Genomic DNA, 22,648 nt, shown 5'->3' with positions numbered 1-22,648 from the left:
TATACACACACACACTCCCCCACTCGCTTATACACCCACATACTCCCCCACTCGCTTATACACCCACATACTCCCCCACTCACTTATACACCCACATACTCCCCCACTCGCTTATACAAGCACATACTCCCCCACTCGCTTATACACCCACATACTCCCCCACTCGCTTATACACCCACATACTCCCCCACTCGCTTATACACCCACACACTCCCCCACTCGCTTATACACCCACACACTCCCCCACTCGCTTACACACCCACACACTCCCCCACTCGCTTATACACCCACATACTCCCCCACTCGCTTATACACCCACACACTCCCCCACTCGCTTATACACCCACACACTCCCCCACTCGCTTATACACCCACACACTCCCCCACTCGCTTACACACCCACACACTCCCCCACTCGCTTACACACCCACAAACTCCCCCATTCGCTTACACACACACACACACTCCCCCACTCGCTTACACACACACACACTCACCCACTCGCTTACACACACACACACTCCCCCCACTCGCTGGCACACACTCCCCCACTCGCTTACACAAACACACACACTCCGCAACTCGCTAACATTCCCCACTCGCTTGCTCACACACTCACTCCCCCACTTGCTCACACACCCACTCCCCCAGTCGCTCACACACATTCCTTCACTTGCATACACACACACTCACCCTCTCTCTTATACACACACACTCCCCCACTCGCTTACACACACCTACACTCCCCTACTCTTACACACACACACTCCCCCACTTGCTTACACACACACTCCCCCACTTGCTTACACACATTCCCCCACTTGCTTAAACACACACCCCACTCTCTTACACACACGCACTCCCCAACTCGCTTACACACACACACTCCCCAACTTCGCTTATACACACTCCCCCACTCGCTTACACACACACACACTCCCCCAATCGCTTACACACACACACACTCCCCCGCTCGCTTACACACACACACTCCCCAACTCGCTTACACACACACTCCCCCATTACACACACTCCCCCACTCGCTTATACAACCACATACTCCCCCACTCGCATACACCCACATACTCCCCCACTCGCATACACCCACATACTCCCCTACTCGCATACACCCACATACTCCCCCATACTCCCCCACTCGCTTACACACACACACACACACACTCCCCCATTCGCTTACACACACACTCCCCCATTCGCTTACACACACACTCCCCCACTCGCTTACACACACACACTCCCCCCACTCGCTGACACACAGTCCCCCACTCGCTTATACAAACACACACACTCTGCAACTCGCTAACATTCCCCACTCGCTTACACACACACACACTCCCCCACTCGCATACACACACACACACTCCCTCTCTCGCTTACACACACACACTCTTTGACACATGCTCTAACACTGACACACAGAGACTGACACACCCCTCTCTCTCTCTCTTTGAGGGAGCTGCGTGCTCTTGCCTGATCCTTCCTCTCCCCCCTGTCAGCAGGAAGTTGACACGACTTCCGACGCAGGGAGAGGAAGGATAGCAGTGACCGTGCGGCTGCTGCTGAGCTCTGTAGCCGCCGGGTCATTGCTATGTGGGGGTTCCGCCGCGGGGCCCTGGGACAGCATAGGAGAGTTCTCCCAGCTCTAACCCCCATGGCGGCTGTGGAACCCCTGAGGGGTGCTCGCGAACCCCGAGTTTCCACGAAACCCTGGTTGAAAATCACTGGTGTAGACAATCATGCAAAGCAATACTAAATGGATATTATTGTGTTTGCTTGATAACATAACTAATGAACTTCCAAATGGGTAGTCAATCTTTTTATGATTTTCTGATGATGCTTGTAGCTTTATCTCAAATTTGTAGCAAATGACCATTTTGTGCTGGTGAAAAAGCAGTATTTTATTCAGATTTAAATAGCAATTGTAGAACGAAAGTAATTATACATGTACAGGCAGTCCTCGGTTATCCAACGGAATCCATTCTGGAAGTAGCGTTGGATTGTAAAACCGTTGTAAAGTGAGTCCCATGTTAATCAGTGGCGGTGAGCGTTGGATAACGCATTCAGGCGTCGGATAACGCATTCTGGCTTAAAAAAACGGCCCTTATGGGTTGCATTGTAAAGCGTTGGATATTCCATTTGTTGCAAAAGAGAAACGTTGGATAACAAAGACTACCTGCATATTGTTGCATTTAAGCTTAAGATCTGAGAGGTATCTTTGTAATTTCTGAAGAAAGAACCAACATACTAAAGACACTATTGGATATAATTGTTCAACACTATGTCAGATATTATACCTATCGCAATTATTCACGTGGGTTAGATTTTTTAATTTAGTACTAAACCATATATGCCAGAGACTTCAACATCGGTGTGCTTTGGAGCTTATCAAATAAGCCTCATAGTCTTCTACTACTTTACTTTTAGAGAATATTCAATTTTCACATTTGTTGTAAAGGTGCCTTTTTTTTTTTCCATTAAAAACTCAGTGAAATTCTTTAAGGCTTAAGTGTACTGATCATTAAAACTGAATTTGAGCACAAAAAAGCTATTTGAGACTTATTTATGCTCCTCCTCTATGGATGGGGTTGATCAGGAACAGATTTATGAAGTGGCTATATAGAAATGCTCAACATTTTAAATGTAACCCTTTCGCTGCCTGTGGAGCTTGCCTAGTATTGCAGTTTATGCCGTATTGAGTTAATACGAGTTGAGTGTGTTTTGGTATGTGTGTGTGTCTCTGCAGTTTTGTGGGTTTACAGGGGGCATTGCTGTGTGTGTTTGTGGGTGTACAGGAGGGGGGACTGCAGAGTGTGTTTCCGTATAGAGGGGGGTTGCAGAGTGTGTTTGTGTGTATAGGGGGGGCTGCAGTGTGTGTGTGTGTGTGTATTTATAAAGGGTGGTTGTGTGTATGTACAATTTTCTTTTAATAAACTTGCAGTAAAAACATAAGAATGTAGATGATCATGCTGATAAAAATCAATATGACTACAAAAGTGTCCTATCTTTTTTTATGAAAAATGTAAAGAAAACAAAATTAGCCTACATTTAGCCTATAATAGTAATAATCCCCTCAGAACATGGTATTACTGGCCAATAATGCCCTGTCTGGGTTAAAGTCCCTTGGCTTCGCCTCGGGCCTTCAACTCTTCCAGCCAGGGAATTATTGGCCAGTAATGCCCTGTTCTTCGGAGATTATTACTTAAGTAATGTTTTTTTTTCGCAGTGCCTGCTGGAGCTGCAGACCGAGGCCGTTTTCATGTGGACAGCCGAGCTGGAGAACGTAGCAACACTTTGTTTTAAGGCCTTAGAAGGCTCCAACTATGGAGTGAGAGTCGCAGTTTCTAAACTCTTGGGAACGGTTATGGCCACGGCATTAATGCCAAAGCAAGCAACAGGTAGGTTTACAGCAGCTCGGTTGCATTCATTAGGACTCGTACAGAAGGTGGGTGGGAATAACCAAAATCCCCAGTCAGTAACCAGCAAAGTACTTCTAGTAAAATTCCAGTGGTCAAGGAGAAATCTCTCAGAAATTCATTATTGTAGAGTCTTGCCATGTGCGGCTTAATAACAAAGCATCAAACTTCTTCTTGGATTAGGAAACCCAGCAGTAAAGCCAGAGTCCAATGAGGGATGAAGACACTATTAGTGTAAATCCCTAGACAGCTGTCCTTGCACATCTCTATTTCTCTACAAGAGCTCCATTCCTAATGCCATCGTCAATGACCTGTACATTTCAAGTTAGATTTTTTTTTTAATTTGTTTTCTTTTACTTTTTTATCTTATTCACTAAAGTGATGCGACAGAATGTTAAGAGGGCCACGTTAGAGGAGGTGTTGGAACTTATGGCCACAGGATTTCTGCGGGGAGGCTCCGGATTCCTTAAGAGTGGAGGAGAAATGTTGAAAGGCGGAGGATCAATCAGTCGAGAAGTGAGAGTTGGCGTTACACAGGTTTGTTCTGCAATATGTATAAACCTATAAGCAGCCGTACATAGCCTAGAAAGAAAAAAATAGCCATTAACATCTTGTGTGTATTATTTTCTACTTCTGTACAACAATGAAGCAGAGTTTTATTTTTTAGCATTTTTGGAAATGAAAAATACAACTTTGGCTAGTAACAGAGTCAACAATAAATCATTTTGAAAACAATGTGATTGGGTAGTCCCTGCCATGAAAAACTTACATGGCTGCACATACATGAATTCTCAAATGTTAAGAGATGGTTAATACATCCTACAAAGTGATAACCCTTGAGTTCTATAATACCATTATCAACTCTGAATTCTACTACCGAACTTTACTCAAGGTACCTGTTCTGTAAGTGAGGGCAGTAATAGTGTGGATGTATTAGAAAGCAAGACGTACATTGTAATTCTTTGCTAAAATATCCTTAAAAGTCTAAATAATGGAAGCAGGCTTCTAAACTAGTTATTTTTGAGGTGTGTGTTTTTGTTTTGCTTCGTCTCCCAAGCCTTGCACCACATCTCCAAATAATTGCTTTTACCGTTCATTTAGTGATTGAAACCTGCATTGTGGTTTCCCTGGCATCAGTTTAATTTAGTACAGTAATAGTAATGAATATTTTTATTGTGCATTCTGCTCTTACGTTGCCCTGTACACACAGGGACCCTTCAACCAGTTCTCCATATCGGACAACATTTTGGAGTGGAAAGGTTACGCGTGCGTGCGTGCGTGCGTGCGTGCGTGTGTGTGTGTGTGTATGTGTGTGTGTCGTAGCCCGAGAGGCAGATGGTGTCTCGGGCTACAATCCGGAGGTTCCCTCAGCTGGCGGTGGGCATTTAAAGCCGTACCACCACACAGTTATAAAGAAACCTTTATGTGATTTCTATTTAATCCATCTTGTAAGTGGGCATTGTCTTCCCCCCCTACTTTTTATAATAAATCCAATTTTTCTGGTAATGCCCTAGGATTGTGCGCTGTTTCTTTTGTTATATATATATATATATATATTAAAAAAAATTCATTTAAATATTTAACATGTATTTTAATATTTTACAAACCTTTGATAACATTTGTATTTAAATACATATTTAAGCTACCTTAAGTTACAAGTGTTTTCAGTTTTAAAAAACTGCATTTAGCTGCCTAAGCAACTAGTAGTATGAAATTAGCAGGAGCAGAGAGTCTTAAGGGCCACATGAAGGCTCTTTGCGGGCCCCATTTGACCTATGGGCAGGCAGTTGAAGAGCCTGGCTGTACACACAATGAAACCAAGCCAATGCATTTCTCTACCAAAGAGCTTGACCTAATTTTAGTACACACCACAGAAAGTAATTTGTTTGAGATCACATGAAGCTTACACTAGATCTTTCACTAGGGATCACCTGTCCTCGTGTCCACCACAGAGGTGACACTCGCCAGTAATTTGTAACTACTTCAAACATGACTTCCATGCAATGAGGACACAAGGGAGAGATCTCGGCCATCAACAAAGAAAAACACAATCGTACTGTGCATACTGTCAGTTCATTAGGTCACTTTTATGGGATGCTCATTCGGTTTGCAGTAAACTAAAATCCCATGTGATGCTAAGGTTTATTACAAAATAATGTCTCTCCTTCATGTTTGTTTTAGCTACTCTTGTTCTACATGCAGAATTGTCTCCACATTCTACAATAATATGCTAGATCACGGGTGCACAAACTTCTGGTGCTGCCCCCCCCCCCCCTCTACCTTTTTGCTGCGGGGTCATGGGACCCTGATGCCGCGTTGCCATGACGGGCGTCGAAGGACGCAGTGGGGTCATGTGATGTCACATGCCACGGCTGAGTTGAGTTGCAGAGGCCTTGCGCGGTCCCCCGGCATTTAATTTAAATGCCTTGGGGAAGAGTGTGGGACCTCTGCAACCGCCTGCGCCCCACCAGAAAAATCTTGTGCACCCCTGCACTAGACAGTGAAGAAAACCAAAATGGCCTTTTGACTGGTCACATTATTGCAAGCTTTTTCTATTGGTAAAGAATGGTGTTGTGAATAATAATGGAATCAAATCTTGTTCAATTTGTTAGCTTTGTTTTGTCATTTAAGTACTGGTTTATTGGGAATTGTAACCATGGGTTGATACCACTTTTACTGACCGTTTATAGATCTTTAATGCATGTTGGCTGCTCACTATCCCATTAAACTAGGCTTTATATGGAATTGAAAGACCTAAATGGCCCAGATTACTAAACGGTGCTTGGCCTTGATGTATTAATTTGACTGGGCCTGACGGTGCACTAAAATGTGTGTCCGCTGTGTAGAGCATTGCGCAGGTTTTGCATCTTGCGTCTTGGCATGGTTTCGTCCCGCATTCAGTTGTGCTGCTGAATACCTACCCACATCATTTATATTAACTCCCACTCCACACACACCTTTTGTAAAGCACTGTATACACTGTGGGCTCTCCATTCATTTATATTCATACAGATTCACACACACACACTCTTACATCACTAACTTTCAGGAACCATTTAACACCTCTAGCCATAAATCACATCCACACACGGGGGAGGGACGAGCACAGATAAGATTCCTAGAGACACTGTTTTTAAGTATACCCTTTGCTTGCTTCATTCATTGTAACATCGCCGGAAGAAGAGATCAGTGTATCTCGAAAGCTCGCACAAATAAAAGCATTTCGTTAGCCACAGAACGGTATCGTCTATATATTTTTTGATTATTGAAGCTCGGCTAACACGGTACTGATACCTCTACATATATTATATATATATATATATATATATTTAATATTTTTATTTTTTACAGTCCATGTAATGCTTCTTAAAACTGTTTCTATTTATTAACATCCTTTTAAAGTGACTTGTTGACTTGACTTTTCTGTTGGTCACAGGCGTACGTGATTTTTGTCACGACACTAGGAGGCGAGTGGCTGGAGCGCAATTTTGCCGCGTTCCTGTCTCACGTGCTTGACCTGCTCTCACACCCCCGTGCCACCCAGACGCATGTGGAGGCCGTGTACTCCCGGAGGTGCGTGTCCTTTATCCTGAGAGCCACCGTGGGCAGCCTACTAGGGGAGAAAGCCCAAAACGCAGCGGCTAAGGAGATCTGCCAGGCCATCAGTAAGCAGATGAAATCCGTGGGTAAGATGATTGTGTTTATTTTTTATTTTATCGTCCTGTTTTTGTTGAGGTTTTCAAGGTATAACAAAAGAGGGAGGGGGGGATGTAAAGGTAAGGATACATAAATAATGAGGGAATGGAGTGGGGAGTTGGGGTTGGGAGGGGTACAGCAGTTTAATGCTATAGCGCTCAAGTAAAGACATCAGCAAGTATAACTTTTTTATGGAGTGTAAACAGTCTATTTATGTGGAAGGCAATCCTGAGAGTCGTCAAGGAGGACACACACCTCATTGCCCAGGTAGGATGAATAAGGGGGAAAAAGTCTCTAGTTACAAAGATGATTGTGTGCTTTAAATCATTTTTTTTTGTTTGTCTTCCTCTGTATCAATAAACTGCAAGTACAAATATAGGATAAGTATTTGTCATCCTAAATTAGCATAGGTTGAACTTGATGGATATGTCTTTTTCAACCTCCTCTACTATGTATGTAACTATGTAAAAAAAAAGTACAACAATCAAAGGCTGAAATATGATTTGCTTTTTTGCCACTTGAATATAAGAATTGGGGATACGTACAATGTAGTTTCTGTGTTCTCAATTGCCCATAAATGCAGATTTACTGAAAGCTGCTAAGATTTTAGGTACAATCGTTCTCAATTAACATGCTATTTTTTTTTAATTTTTTTTTTAACAACATAACAATGAAATTGTCTCCTTTAAAGAATTGTTGCCATGATTATAGCAAACATTTGGCTGTGCGGGTTTAATTGGAAATGAAGAGAAGTTTTCTTTTTCAATGGGTGAATCTGAACAATGGAGAGCTTGAAATTCGACCATTTTCTTTACCCCTAGCTCACACATGTCCCTGTTGACGGGCAGTAAAGATAAGGAAGGAGGGAGTTAGCCGCGCAGGCCCCTGTTCAACACGTCCTCGTCCTCTGTCTCCGCTCACCATGTTTACAACCTTACTTTAAAAAGTGCATACAAATACGTACTGTACAAGTGTTTGTTTATATTTATTTTTAAGTAAATCACTCCTATTTACTTGAATGGGCAGGATGGTGCTTTATTGCTTAGCACTGCTTCATAAATATGGCCTCTAAAACATATAATTGCCTTTCGTTCACTTTCATCCTAAAAGGGATTGCACCTTGAAGGCATATTCAGCTTCTTGCCGGTTGGTTGGTTACCAGGATTTTATCTTCATTTACAGAGCAGCGGCCCTTCATGGAAATACTGGAACAGCTGATTTTCCTGGCCTGATACGATTACTCTTTCTTAGAACCTTATTTGTTGCACTGTCCTACATTTTATTTAATGCCCAATATTGGCATAAACAATTTAGAATCTTACTCCTGTTTATTTAGATCCTTTTTATGGTCGTGCTCGATATGACATATCAACTTTTGCGGTGTAATTGTGCTGTTTCGTGTTTTTTTTGTTGTTGTTTAGAAGCTGTGGTGAATGATGCCAACAATGAAAATAAAGGCGGATCTGCTGACGTTTCTGCCACTCAGCATGTCATGGTGTGTGCCCTGCAGGAGCTGGGGAGTCTGGTACAAAGCCTGAACTCCACAGCATCACCTCTCATACTGGAGCCTTCTATAGGTAACTGCAGCCAGATGCACAGCAGGCGTAATTTATACAAACAGTAGATTGTATTGATAAGAATTTGTCACGTACGCCGCACCCTTGAGCACATGATTTCTGTGTGTGAAAAGGGTTAAAACATCTGGCGGTCCAGCTGACTTGCTAACCTTCCCGCAAGGCCCTCAAAACGAGCAATATCTCCCCCCAAAAACTCAATACGCTGCCACCACTAAGAATAAATGAAGGGCTTGCTCCCTGGAGTTCACAGCCCATGTTTACTGGAAAAATATGTAACAATGTAGCAAAATGTGTCAGAAAATACAGTTTATCTCTTCTAAAAGGTTACAAGGTTCAATTAGAGCTCCAAAACAGTACTTATTCCATTTTAGGTATAATGTACGAAAAGTGGTAAAGTGATTGTTTAAAGAAAAAGCGTTTCAAAGACCGTTTCAGAAAATAATGGGATAAAAACAGAAAACTTAAATACGTTCTCACATGCTAAAGTTCTTAAGAGGATATGAAGAAATATGAGAATCCACCTGTTATTTGGCCTAACACCCCTCTATGTTGAACCTCTTCAGCCTACACCTGCGTTGCCCCAAAGGCTATTTTTAAAACAAGCCAAATCAAGAAAACTGCTTAGCACATAGAGCTGAAACTACCATGTGAGTGCAGTTTGTCTTCGTGTTTCCCCTTTGCACTGCTATGAAGTGTTTCAACCTTTTGCCGTTTGTATTTAGGACTTTTGGACACAGTGACGTCTGTCCTCCTTCACCCCAGCATGGCAGCCAGACTCGCAGCTGCATGGTGCCTGCGCTGTGTTGCTGTGGCACTACCCTTTCAGCTTACACCGCTGCTGGACAGGTGTGTAGAAAGACTAAACAACTTGAAGAATTCCCCTGAAGCGGTTAGCGGTTACAGCTTTGCAATGGCTGCTCTACTAGGCGGTGTACATCAGTGTCCTTTGGGTATTCCTCACGCCAAAGGAAAGGTAAGAAACAAAATGTATCTGGTCTTTCAATACTTTATGGGCCATAATTACTAGGTTACTGTAAGCCTTGCAGCTTAGCACCGCTTGGTAAATATTGCTCATTGTTTATGTCTCTCACAAACTGTGTGTCTGTGCATGTGTGTACAGGCATACCCCGCTTTAACATACGCAATGGGACCGGAGCATGTATGTAAAGTGAAAATGTACTTATAGTGAAGCACTACCTTTTTTCCACTTTACAATGCATGTACTGTACTGCAAACATCATATATGTGCATAACTGATGTAAATAATGCATTTGTAACCAAAATAAATACAGTAGGCTTTATTGAAATAAAATCTTTAATGTCAGCTGATTTTTCTTATGTGCTGACAGATACAACATGGATGAATGGAAAATTATTTAAAAAATATGTAGGAAGGATGAAGGAGAGGGCATATCTTCTACTGTACAGTATTTTTACTGAAAGGGCATGAAGGTGAGGTGCATTTATTTGACTGACTGATATATTTTTGGGACTTATTTTTTGTGACTTTGGTGAAAACAGTACAGTACAATACTGTACAGTACTGTACAGTGTTTTACAATGCTGTGCTTCCTTAGGCCGTGCGTATAGTGCCCGCGACCGGCGACGTCACCCATCATAGCTAGCGAAAGTTATATTTCACTTTGCGGCGGCAGCGCGGGCTCCCGGGCATTTGATTTGTTCAGGGGCTGTCACATGAGGTGACTGCCCATGAAAATCAAATATTCCCGGCTTCCAACGTCCGCTCCGTCGCATTGCCGCTCTCGCGCCTACTATAAGCGCACGTGGCGGCGGCAATGTGTTTGTTTTTGGGTGGCATCGCTGGCACTATACGCACGGCCTTATTCAGGTCCTTGATCAGCTTGGCTTGCACGCACTCCCTCAGTCACGCACACACTCCCTCTGTCACACAATCTCTCACGCACTCCCTCAGTCACACAATCTCTCACGCACTCCCTCAGTCACACAATCTCTCACGCACTCCCTCAGTCACACAATCTCTCACGCACTCCCTCAGTCACACAATCTCTCACGCAATCTCACTCAGTCACGCATGCACACGCACTTAGCCACGCACGCACTCTGTCACGCACGCACGTGCACTCAGACACAGACACACGCACGCACTCAGACACAGATACACGCGCAGACACACACACACACGCAGACAGACACACACACACACACGCAGACAGACACACACACGCAGACAGACACACACACACACGCAGACAGACACACACACACACACGCAGACAGACACACACACGCAGACAGACACACACGCAGACACACACACACACGCAGACAGACACACACACACGCAGACAGACACACACACACGCAGACAGACACACACACACGCAGACAGACACACACACACGCAGACAGACACACACACACGCAGACAGACACACACGCACGCAGACAGACACACACACACGCAGACAGACACACACACACGCAGACAGACACACACACACACGCAGACAGACACACACACACACGCAGACAGACACACACACACGCAGACAGACACACACACACGCAGACAGACACACACACACGCAGACAGACACACACACACGCAGACAGACACACACACACGCAGACAGACACACACACACGCAGACAGACACACACACACGCAGACAGACACACACACACGCAGACAGACACACACACACGCAGACAGACACACACACACGCAGACAGACACACACACACGCAGACAGACACACACACGCAGACAGACACACACACACGCAGACAGACACACACACACGCAGACAGACACACACACACGCAGACAGACACACACACACGCAGACAGACACACACACACGCAGACAGACACACACACACTCAGACAGACACACTCAGACACTCAGACAGACAGACACACAGACACACACTCAGACAGACACACACACAGACAGACAGACACACTCAGACACTCAGACAGACAGACACACAGACACACACTCAGACAGACACACACACAGACAGACAGACAGACACACACACACACACACACAAGCACAGAATGCAGTAGAAGAGCACCTCCTCCCCGTAGCCTGTAACTCACATGCAAAGTTCCATTCTACAGCAGCAGCAGCAGCAGGCTAGAGCGAGCTCTGAGGAGGGAGAAGGGAGGAGGAGAGCGGAGGGAGAAAAGCCAGGAGCTGCAGTGCGGGCGGAATCACTGCTATAGCAGCTGATTGATGGTGCGCCCGATCTCCCCGTTCCCCCTGCCATCTGGCCCCGTTCCCCCTTACCCCTTACCTGCACTCCCACTCAGTTAGGGACCACAATGAAGGAGGTTGCAGTATTGATGAGAGGTGCGCACGCACGCCGCCCCCTGGTGTCCGTACTCGCGAAGCATGCGTACGTACAAAGGGGTATGGTGTAACTAAAAATAAATGTACGTACTTGCGAGTGTAGGTAAAGCGGGTGTACGTAAAACGGGGTATGCCTGTATTTATATGTGTATATACCGTACTCGTTCAGCCTAATAGACATTACTGAAACTTGGCTAACGCCACCTGTTACTATCTCACCTGCTGCACTGTCTTACAGTGACCTTTCCTTTAGTCATACCCCTGACCAGGGAGCAGACATGGTGGAGGAGGCCTTCTTCTCTCTCATTGATGCACTTTCCAAGTAATACCCCCTTGTCCTTCCCTCTCGTTACCCTCATTTGAAAAAAAACACTCCCCTGTCTCTCCGTATTGCAGACAATTTTGTTGCCTGGCTTCCACACTTGCTCATTCCTGACTTCCTCACTCATTCTAGCAGACTTTAATATTCCTATTGATAACCCTAATACTCCAGCTTCCTCTTATTTCCTCTTTGACCTCATTCTTTGGTCTCTGAGCAGTTGTCCAGCTCTGCTTCACATTGTGATGGTTACTTGCTTGATATTATGTTCTGTCGTTTCTGTTCCCTCACTAAATGTCAATGGAGGAAATCACTCTCTAAAGCAGGATTTATGCACCGCAAATTAATTCTCTTTGCCTGTAATTCTGCCCAAATCCTTTCTAAACAAAACTACTTTTACTCTCACATATCTACTATCCACCAATTCACAATGTCTGTTTTCAACTTTCAACTCTCTTTGTCCTTCCACCCAAGGTCCCACTTCTGGCCTTATAGCTCAAGATCTAGCTAACCACTTTAGAGATTAAATCAACGCTATTCGACACGACTTTGTCAAGCCACATCCACACCAGTTACCAAGGAGAAAGTCTCCCATCTTCTCCCCTCACCCCCCCCTCTACAATTTTCTCTCTCAATCCTCTCATCTCCTGACCACTCCTCTTTCATTCCAATTGTGTGTAACTGTTTTTCTGCTATTTGCTCGTGGATGTCCCATTATCATCTCTAACCTAACATGTCAAAAACAGAGCTTATCAGTTCCCTTCCTTCTAACCCTACATCTGTACCTAATTTCTCAATTGAATTGTAAGTCTCCACTATACTTTGTAGACTCCAAGCTAGATGCACGGGTGTCATTTTTGTACTCCTCCCCCACCCCTCACAATCAGTACCTCGCCAAATTTTGTTTCCATCTCTGCAATATTGCCAATCTACATCCCTTCCTCACCTTTCTGACCTAATTTCCAAGTTATTTCTCAAATGCAATCTACTTTGTGCTCATGTTCTAGGTCTCTTCACTTCCATGGCAACTAAACCCATGCTACTGTAAGCAATCCAACACATGCTATTATGCACTGCAGCAGTTTAGTGAAGGTTATTCTGGTTCCTGAGTATTACTGTTGCCAATCTGTATACTGTATGAAGTCCGTCTCATTATTTTGATTTTGTTGTTGCAGATGGTTGTCAGCATAGCCGAAGACTTGTTACGCACTGCTTCACAAAATAGCAGACTATCGTTACAACGCACGCAGGCTGGATGGCTATTGCTTGGAGCTCTAATGACATTAGGTACGTACGCTGCTCTGCATCTTCTCTGTACCCTTCCTGTTTGAGAGATGCACAAAGTAGAAACCAAGCACAAGGAATACCTGCCTTTGGCTGGGGTTCATCGGGGTATCGCACCCCAATCCAATCCGTTGGTAATTGCATCACAGCCGGATGAATCCCTGTCTTGCTATGTAACTAATTTCTATGGCAAAAGTTGAATTTCTGTAACTTGGAATAATAGAAAAGGATAATGGAAAAGTGTGCATCGCTCATAGGCGCTTTTTGGGAACAAAGAGTAGTTGGGTTAGTGATAATATAATGTGGTGCCTGATCCATAAACCTACTTCCTTTGGATTTATCATCAAGCTAACACTCTCTCTCAGAACCTGAATAGATGGGCTGCTGTAAGCTGAGTACGGCACTGGTTATACCGTCTGAAGCTCCCTCTTATTTAGCTCCCCATAGTCCCCGCATTTTTACAAATAAATGTGAGTGTTGTGAGTACTTGTTTATTTTTGTTCTTCTCTGTAGTAAAAGCTTGTCATATCCTTGCCAAACATACATGGAGACAAGTCTTGTCTGCTCACATCCTTTCCGTTCACAGTCCATTGCTATAGTCCCTATGGCTTCTCACCAATTTCTTGTCTCAAACTTACACAGGCCCCTCAGTTGTGCGATACCATCTCCCTAAGATGCTTCTGCTTTGGCGAAATGTGTTTCCTCGTTCCTTAAAAGAGTTGGAGGCAGAGAAAGCCAGAGGAGACTCTTTTACTTGGCAGGTGACTCTGGAAGGTCGCGCTGGAGCTCTCTGTGGTAAGAAGCAGGATGGTACACCCCCGATTTCCTTATTGGTGCAGTCCGACTTAGGAATAAAAATAAATTGATGTTTAATTGGGTAATTCTATAGTTCAACGTTTTAGTAGCCGCATTGGTGCTGGAGAAGTGTAAATGTGTTGTAGGCTGTGATACCTTTTTTAGTGGAAAAACAGAGTCCTCCATAGATGAAATTATAGTGTACAGAGCTTTCGAAACTTCAAAAGTTTATTTTTCTAGTGTACAATGAAAATTAAACCTCTGTACACTAACTTAATCTATGAAAAACTCTTTGTCCGCTAAAAGGTATCACAGCCTAATATGGGTCTAGTCTGAGTAATAAAAAATAGACCTGTATTTAAATATCGAAAGTAAGCAGGAAGACAATAGGTAAATCTTCCACAGATCCCAGATAGCTGCACACAGGCTAATAGAATATATTGTACAGATAGAGTAGCTTGTATTGCTACAGGGGGTGGATTGAGGGGAGGGGGATCCTGGTAATTGTACCCAAAATTGGGATAGAACAATCACCTAAAATGCCCTATGGGCAAAACAATAAACTTTTATTAAACATCTATGTAGACGCACATTGTCACGACGCAAAAAGTGTAGTGAGTAATAAAAACAACTAAAACACAGGCACGGATGTATAAGGAGGTGGTGGTAGGATTAATATAAGGTATACCACTGCTTAAATAGATACCTCCATAGGTGGCTCCGATAGGGGTAGTGGGCGGTGAGGTAAATATGCCTAAATGAAAACTAGCAATATATGCTGATGAATCACCTAAAGCCCTGGGAGGGTGTAATGGGTATCTATTATACAACTAGTGTAATAGTACCGGAGGAATGAGCCTCAGTTAAGGTGGATCAGAAGTGCTGCAGTAAGATACGGGTGCATTACCCACTGCTCTGGTGATTGCAGTGTCACCTCGTGCAGTCTGTACAGCACCTGCTCTCCTGTTACATAGAGTGGCAAGTGCCAGTATGGTGCTCAATTTCAGGCAAAGTAACTGTAGTTAGGAGTAGCCAGTACAGCACCAAACACCCTCCCTTCCCTGTCAAGGAGCAATCTCTCCCGTGACCTCCGACGTCAGCGTGATGACGTCATCCCGACGTACGTTTCGCGCTCGGGGGCGGCGCTTTCTCAAGGTAGGAGGTCGAAACGTACGTCGGGATGACGTCATCACGCTGACGTCGGAGGTCACGGGAGAGATTGCTCCTTGACAGGGAAGGGAGGGTGTTTGGTGCTGTACTGGCTACTCCTAACTACAGTTACTTTGCCTGAAATTGAGCACCATACTGGCACTTGCCACTCTATGTAACAGGAGAGCAGGTGCTGTACAGACTGCACGAGGTGACACTGCAATCACCAGAGCAGTGGGTAATGCACCCGTATCTTACTGCAGCACTTCTGATCCACCTTAACTGAGGCTCATTCCTCCGGTACTATTACACTAGTTGTATAATAGATACCCATTACACCCTCCCAGGGCTTTAGGTGATTCATCAGCATATATTGCTAGTTTTCATTTAGGCATATTTACCTCACCGCCCACTACCCCTATCGGAGCCACCTATGGAGGTATCTATTTAAGCAGTGGTATACCTTATATTAATCCTACCACCACCTCCTTATACATCCGTGCCTGTGTTTTAGTTGTTTTTATTACTCACTACACTTTTTGCGTCGTGACAATGTGCGTCTACATAGATGTTTAATAAAAGTTTATTGTTTTGCCCATAGGGCATTTTAGGTGATTGTTCTATCCCAATTTTGGGTACAATTACCAGGATCCCCCTCCCCTCAATCCACCCCCTGTAGCAATACAAGCTACTCTATCTGTACAATATATTCTATTAGCCTGTGTGCAGCTATCTGGGATCTGTGGAAGATTTACCTATTGTCTTCCTGCTTACTTTCGATGTCAGTACTATCCCTTTGCACCGGTTATATTATTTGCTATTTGGTGAGCGGTGTACTACCAGTTACTGTATTTAAATATGTAAGCATTGTAAGCTGTTCGGGGAAAGGACTCCTTTTCCGAATGTCTACTTTTATTCCTATCATGTATCTTATTATGATGTCAGGTGTATTACTACTGCAAAGCGCTATGTACTTGGATGGGCGCTATAAAGATGTATGCATGTGTATGTGTATATACGTGTGTATATGTATGTGTATATGTGTATATATATATATATATATATGTATATATATATATATATATATATATATATATATGTATATATATATATATATATGTATATATATATATATATGTATATGTATATATATATATATATATGTATATATATATATATATGTATATATATATATATGTATATATATATATATGTATATATATATATATATGTATATATATATATATATGTATATGTATATATATATGTATATGTATATATATATATGTATATATATATATATATATATATGTATATGTATATATATATATATGTATGTATATATATATATATATATGTATGTATATATGTGTGTATAAATGTATAGTATACACATTGTTTTGTGTATTATACACACGTTTTTTAATTTCAGTAATGTTTCAGTTGGATCTATAAATGCCATTAATTAAATGTTTTCCATTTGTACAGCAGACTAAATCATGAATCATCTATGTTAATATATTTTGATGAAACATTGACTTTTTTTCAAGCTATGCGAAGTTTTGTTGCTCACTGCCCTGAGCTGCTCACTGAGGATGTGATCAGGAAGTTGATGACACCCATTGAATGTGCCATGACCATGATGTCACAGTAAGTAATTGGGGCATGGCTGGATAAAATCCTTAAGTTATGCAGTTTAATTAGTCTTTACATCTAAATCTCATTTAAATCAGGAACCTGCACCATTGAATTTGTATTTATTTTTTTGCGTGCTTGTAATTGGAACCAGGGAAATTTGGTGGAAAAGACAAATAGTTGGTAACTACTACAGATGCAGCGGCCATTATCCGAACATTTACCTGGGTACATTTTGTGTTGTGCCGCGTGTAGGCTGCGATATATTCACAAGTTTTGCCGCTGCAAACGGCCCATCGGATAAACACAGCAGGGGTCCCTGCTGTGTGAATCCTGCCGGGATCTGCCTCTCTGTAATAGACGCGCAGTAAGAGGCTGAATCAGTCACTAACTGCGCACCTCTCATAGGCGATCAAGGGGGGTTTATTTAATTTTAAACATTACAGTATCGTAGCAGGGGGTCTCCCGAGCTGAACCGCATTGGTTTCAACTCCGGGGATCCCCTGCTTCCCGAGATACAGGCCCCGTTATAGGGTGCCGGTATCTCCTATGCATGGAAATGTTCCGATCACGTGACGCGAGACATTTACATGCATAAGAGATACCGGCACCCCATAACGGGGCCTGTATCTCAGGAAGTAGGGGGTCCATGGACTTGAAATCAATGCGGTTCAGCTCCAGAGACCCCCTGCTACATTACTGTAATGTTTAAAATTAAATAAACCCCCCGCGATCGCCTGTGAGAGGCGCGCACTGTGAGTGTGACTGATTCAGCCTATCTCTTACTGTGCGTCTACTACAGAAAGGCAGACCCCGGTAGGACTCACACAGCAGGGACCCCTGCTGTGTTAATCCGATGGGCCATTATAGTCTGCCCGGCAAAACTTGTGCGGATCACGGTGAGATCTCGAAATCCGTTTCGAGATTTGTTCGAATAACGGCCGCTGCATCTGTACTTCAGTGGAACAAGCTAATGAAACTCTGTTTTCCAAATATTGGAGTGTTTCACTGATGTCAGAACTACTGACTAGATTGCATTTTATTATAAATGCTACCCTCTCACACTGCTTGAATATAGAATATACCATTCTGTTTTTATTGATCACCGCCTGTAACATTATAAAGTAAATATATTAATGAGCAATTTTTGAACTGCAGACCATTCCAAATATATATTGTCCCTGAAACTGAAGTTACATTGCTATCGGAAAATATAGGTTCTATTCACACTACTAAACTGGGTGAAAAAAGCTTTTAGGAGATTATTTTAATTAAATTATTGGCATCAATCACAAGTTAGTGTCATTTTTTTCCCCTTCTTATTCTTTTCTAAATGACAAAAGTAGTTTTGAAATGACCTGTGTGGCTGATAATACTGTGATGTCACCAATGTTTGTTTACTTCTGATATGTGGTATCACAATATACATGTGTTACCAGAGGCACACAGGTGTGCTCCACTATTATTTTATAGAATATATTATTTTGCCAAATCCGCATATAATTGGTTAGAAGAGAAAAGTATTCTTGTTCGTACTGTGTGTCCTGCAAAGTGTTTTTAGGCGTTTGGAAAAAATGGGTTAGGTTAAACCAGTAGTTCACAGCCATACTGTATCCCTAAGGAACCACAGATACAACAGATATATTTACTAACTAGTTTTCTGCCATGCGGAAGACTAGTTGGTTCTGTTCATGTGTTCACAACAACAGATTTCTACCTACCCTCTTAATAATGGAGTCACCTACCACCACAGACTTTTTTGTTCCGAGTATCCTGTCCCCTCTGTGCTGGATGAACAATTCCCCGGGCTGCTAAAGGAATCGGTCTCCCCAGCCTTGCCATTCCTGCCATGACACACCTAATATCTTCACTCAATCTGGCAAATCTATTGGGATCTGTCAACTCAGAACTGGCCTGCCTCTCCCTATTGCCCCTGCTTCTTCTTCTGTTACCCAGCTACCTACCTGTTCCTCACTCACAGCTCCATCATCTGCAACACTAGTCCCAGCTATGGCTTGCTTTGTGAGCACTAAACTCTGTTAAAGATTGTCAATGGCTCTCAATGTTGCAAATTGCCTCTTCAGATTAGCAATCTGAGACTCCAAAGAAACCACCTGCTCAAACTTGCCACCAAGGAACAGCTGCTCCAAGGGACCAGTACACTGTTTTTTTTTGTTTTGTTTTTTTTTAACCCGATTGTGCCAGTCACATCTGAATGAATTTGGTGTAAATATTATTAGAATATAATCTGATGCTACTGGAAGCTTGGTCCAGCTACTGTGCCTTGAAGACAGAGCTACGAACCAATGAATGAAACTGTTGAAGCTGTGCTCAAACAGCTAATAAACCTGTTGACTAGTCAAGATAGTTTAGATTTTTTTTTATTTGTAGTTGCAATAAGAGAGCCTGGTTCGGTATAAACTGTCCTTCTGAAATCATTTATTGTGTTTAATGCAAACTTTTTATTTCCCCTCTTGATTTAACTCTATAGCATCCTTTCTGTAATTAAAGCACATGGGACACATCTAAAGGCAAGTGCTGCAATGGTCCGTCTGAGGCTGTATGACATTTTGGCTTTGTTGCCCCCCAAGACGTATGAAGGTAAAGATAACCTCTTAATGTTCTCTTTTTTTAAGAATGGCTAAGTTGATATAGAAAACTTGGTGGACTTCTAGCTCCAGGATCTTAACTGGGAACAACAATGTTTTTGAGCCTCAGGAAGAAACAATAAAATGTGACAAGATTCTCGTATTGGAATTGTCATTCTCAACTTCTTGTTTTTGACCTTGGTATTCACGAATAAAGGTCCCTACCCCTCTCCTCTCCCCCCCCCCCCCCCAGTTCTCACATCCTGTGTGATAGGAACATAGAATGAGCCTCTAATTTGTATCTGCAATGGTATTTTGTTTTAATTTATTAACAGTTTTCTTATCTCTTCTAAATATTCATGTATACCTAAATATCCATTCTTTTGTATAGGAAACTTCAACGTGCTTCTTCGTGAGCTAGTGGCAGAGTTCACCTTAACCGACAACTCTTCCAATACCACCACATCCCTCCTCCGCTCTCTGTGTCACTTTGATGACAGTGTGCTGCTTGGCTCGTGGCTGCAGGAGACTGACCACAAATCCATTGAAGATCAGGTATGGGATTGATGTGGAGTGACAAACAATATTTCTCAACCCCCTCCCCTCCCCCTACAAAAGGTAGCAAATGATCTTGATTGTTGCATGATCAGTGTGGTCCCAAATTGAACGAACCAAGTTAAAGCTGGGTGATGCCTTCACAAAACAATCGTACCGAAATGAGTGTTAAATTATTTTTGTAAGCTTATTGTGAAAAGGCACTGTCGCTGGAAGTGTATGATGGGGTTTACTACCCTTATCTCTGCTTACATTTCCAGTTTCCCAGTTTGTCATTTGACTCAGTGGGCATGTATAATTCTGGTTATTTTACCCCTGTGATGGAACAGACCAGATTGGGTCATCCCCCTTTCAGAGTTTGTATTTTAGAATTCTTTATAATTATTCCTATTCTTTCGCCCTCATTTGGCGAGCTGCTCACGTGACGCATCAGTGAGCAGCTATATCAAATTTGGTTGTCTGCCAAGCAGGAAAGCGCCACGCTCGCTCACGCTGGCCACACACATTGCAGCAATGTGTTTCATCGCGGCCAGCGGGAGCGCCCGCTCAGCGCCACCCTGGACAAGGCCTAAGACTTGTCTTTGGCTTGTTTCTTGTAAGGTCAGTCTTATTTTTCCCAGTTGGCTGTACAGCTTCCATCTTAAGACCAGAGAATTGTTTTCTCATTGGTTGGTACAGTACTCGCAACCTTCAAGGGGGGGGAGGGGGCAGAGAGGGTTTATGGGGGATTTTGACACAGATGTTTTATTCTGTTGCTGCTTTTATTAATTGATATTTGCATGTTGTGCAGCTCCAGCCCAACAGTGCATCTGGAAGTGGGGCTTTAGAACATGACCCTTCCTCAATCTATCTGCGCATCCCAGCCGGAGAAGCTGTGCCTGGCCCCCTCCCGCTAGGAGTGTCTGTGATCGATGCTTCTGTGGCTCTCTTTGGGGTGGTGTTCCCTCACGTGTCATCCAAGCACAGGTCAGTGTGGCATTTCAATTTGCGGCAGCAAATTGGGAAGCAGTTGCTAAAGCAACTGGGTCACTTTCAGGTGAGTGTTACTGAAGGCAGAGTTTCTGCAAAGGAGACGTCCTAGCAAAATGTGATGCTAGTTCAAGCTCTAAACCAGGGGTGCGCAAACTGGGGGGTGCGCCCCCTAGGGGGGGCGTCGTGTTTACACAGGCCCAGTGCTTCCCCGAATGCATTTAAATTAAATGCTAGGGGGCCGCACAAGGCCTCTGTAAATTCCCTTACCTTGATTTGGCTTCCAGCAATATGACTCGATGGCAACCCGGCGTCAAATGACGCTGTGGGGTCACGTGACGTTGTGTTGCTATGGCAACATGACGTCACATGACTCTGCTTCGTCATTTGATGCCGGAGCCGAGTGGGAGGAGGGTGGGGGGCGCGAGCAGGGGGGGAGATCAGGCTTATTCTCCGTTCTGGAAGAACATTTAGAGCATTAATTTAAAAACATAATTTCTTGTTGTATTTCAAAAAAAAATCTCTCTTGCCGTTGAATTTTGATATTGTTTTATTTTAATGTTCTGTGTTTTTGTTTTTTTTTTAAACAATACCTTTTGCAGTTTTTTTTTCCCTGCAATGTTGACACGTTCAAATTTGCTCCTACTTTGCGTTCAGCTATGTAACTCTTAACATTGGCATTTATAAAACAAAGCCCAGTTACTAAATATATATATATATATTTCTCAAAAGAATTGGTGTGCACACCTGTAACACCTCCAAATTACACGTGAGAATAATATAACATGTAATAGTGCTCCTAGTAGGTGCTGCTTAATGTCTAAGGTCCACAAGATCCTCAAGAGAGAAATATAAAGAGAAATGACAGAAGCGCAAATAACTAGGAAAAAGATATACATCTACTATATATTTGTGAAATCACTGTATGTCTGCGTCCCAAGGGTCAATCGCATTGGACCTTGGGCCTGTCACTCCGGCTCAGGCCATGCCCGCCCCCGCACACCTCTCATTGGCCTACGTCCAACACCAATGCCACACTGTCCCACCCCTCACTGACTCTCATTGGCCTGCGTCCAATGCCCGCCCCCGCACACCTCTCATTGGCCTGCGTCCCACCCCTCACTGACTCTCATTGGCCTGCGTCCAATGCCCGCCCCCGCACACCTCTCATTGGCCTGCGTCCCACCCCTCACTGACTCTCATTGGCCTGCGTCCAATGCCCGCCCCCGCACACCTCTCATTGGCCTGCGTCCAACACCAATGCCCTAATACTTCCACACTGTCCCACCGCTTTGCTTTTGCAACA

General features: G+C 43.4%; 1 protein-coding gene across 18 annotated transcripts in view; it reads left to right on the top strand.

Annotated features, from left to right (window-relative positions):
- The window catches only part of HEATR5B (HEAT repeat containing 5B), a 77,342-nt gene that overhangs the window by 19,162 nt on the left and 35,532 nt on the right, over positions 1 to 22,648 (top strand). For all 18 annotated transcript variants that reach the window (XM_075596649.1, XM_075596641.1, XM_075596634.1 and 15 more), the window contains 11 exons: positions 3,245 to 3,416; positions 3,814 to 3,971; positions 6,871 to 7,120; positions 8,552 to 8,707; positions 9,430 to 9,680; positions 13,543 to 13,654; positions 14,294 to 14,446; positions 17,146 to 17,245; positions 19,722 to 19,831; positions 20,210 to 20,373; positions 21,164 to 21,339. In XM_075596649.1, the coding sequence (XP_075452764.1) occupies positions 3,245 to 3,416; positions 3,814 to 3,971; positions 6,871 to 7,120; positions 8,552 to 8,707; positions 9,430 to 9,680; positions 13,543 to 13,654; positions 14,294 to 14,446; positions 17,146 to 17,245; positions 19,722 to 19,831; positions 20,210 to 20,373; positions 21,164 to 21,339 (1,802 nt within the window). The remainder of the gene's footprint in view (positions 1 to 3,244; positions 3,417 to 3,813; positions 3,972 to 6,870; positions 7,121 to 8,551; positions 8,708 to 9,429; positions 9,681 to 13,542; positions 13,655 to 14,293; positions 14,447 to 17,145; positions 17,246 to 19,721; positions 19,832 to 20,209; positions 20,374 to 21,163; positions 21,340 to 22,648) is intronic.

This window comes from Ascaphus truei, chromosome 4 (genome assembly GCF_040206685.1).
Source record: "Ascaphus truei isolate aAscTru1 chromosome 4, aAscTru1.hap1, whole genome shotgun sequence".
Classification (NCBI taxonomy): Eukaryota; Metazoa; Chordata; class Amphibia; order Anura; family Ascaphidae; genus Ascaphus; species Ascaphus truei.
Note: the sequence above shows the minus strand (reverse complement) of the source record. Positions and strands in the feature narration are given on the sequence as shown.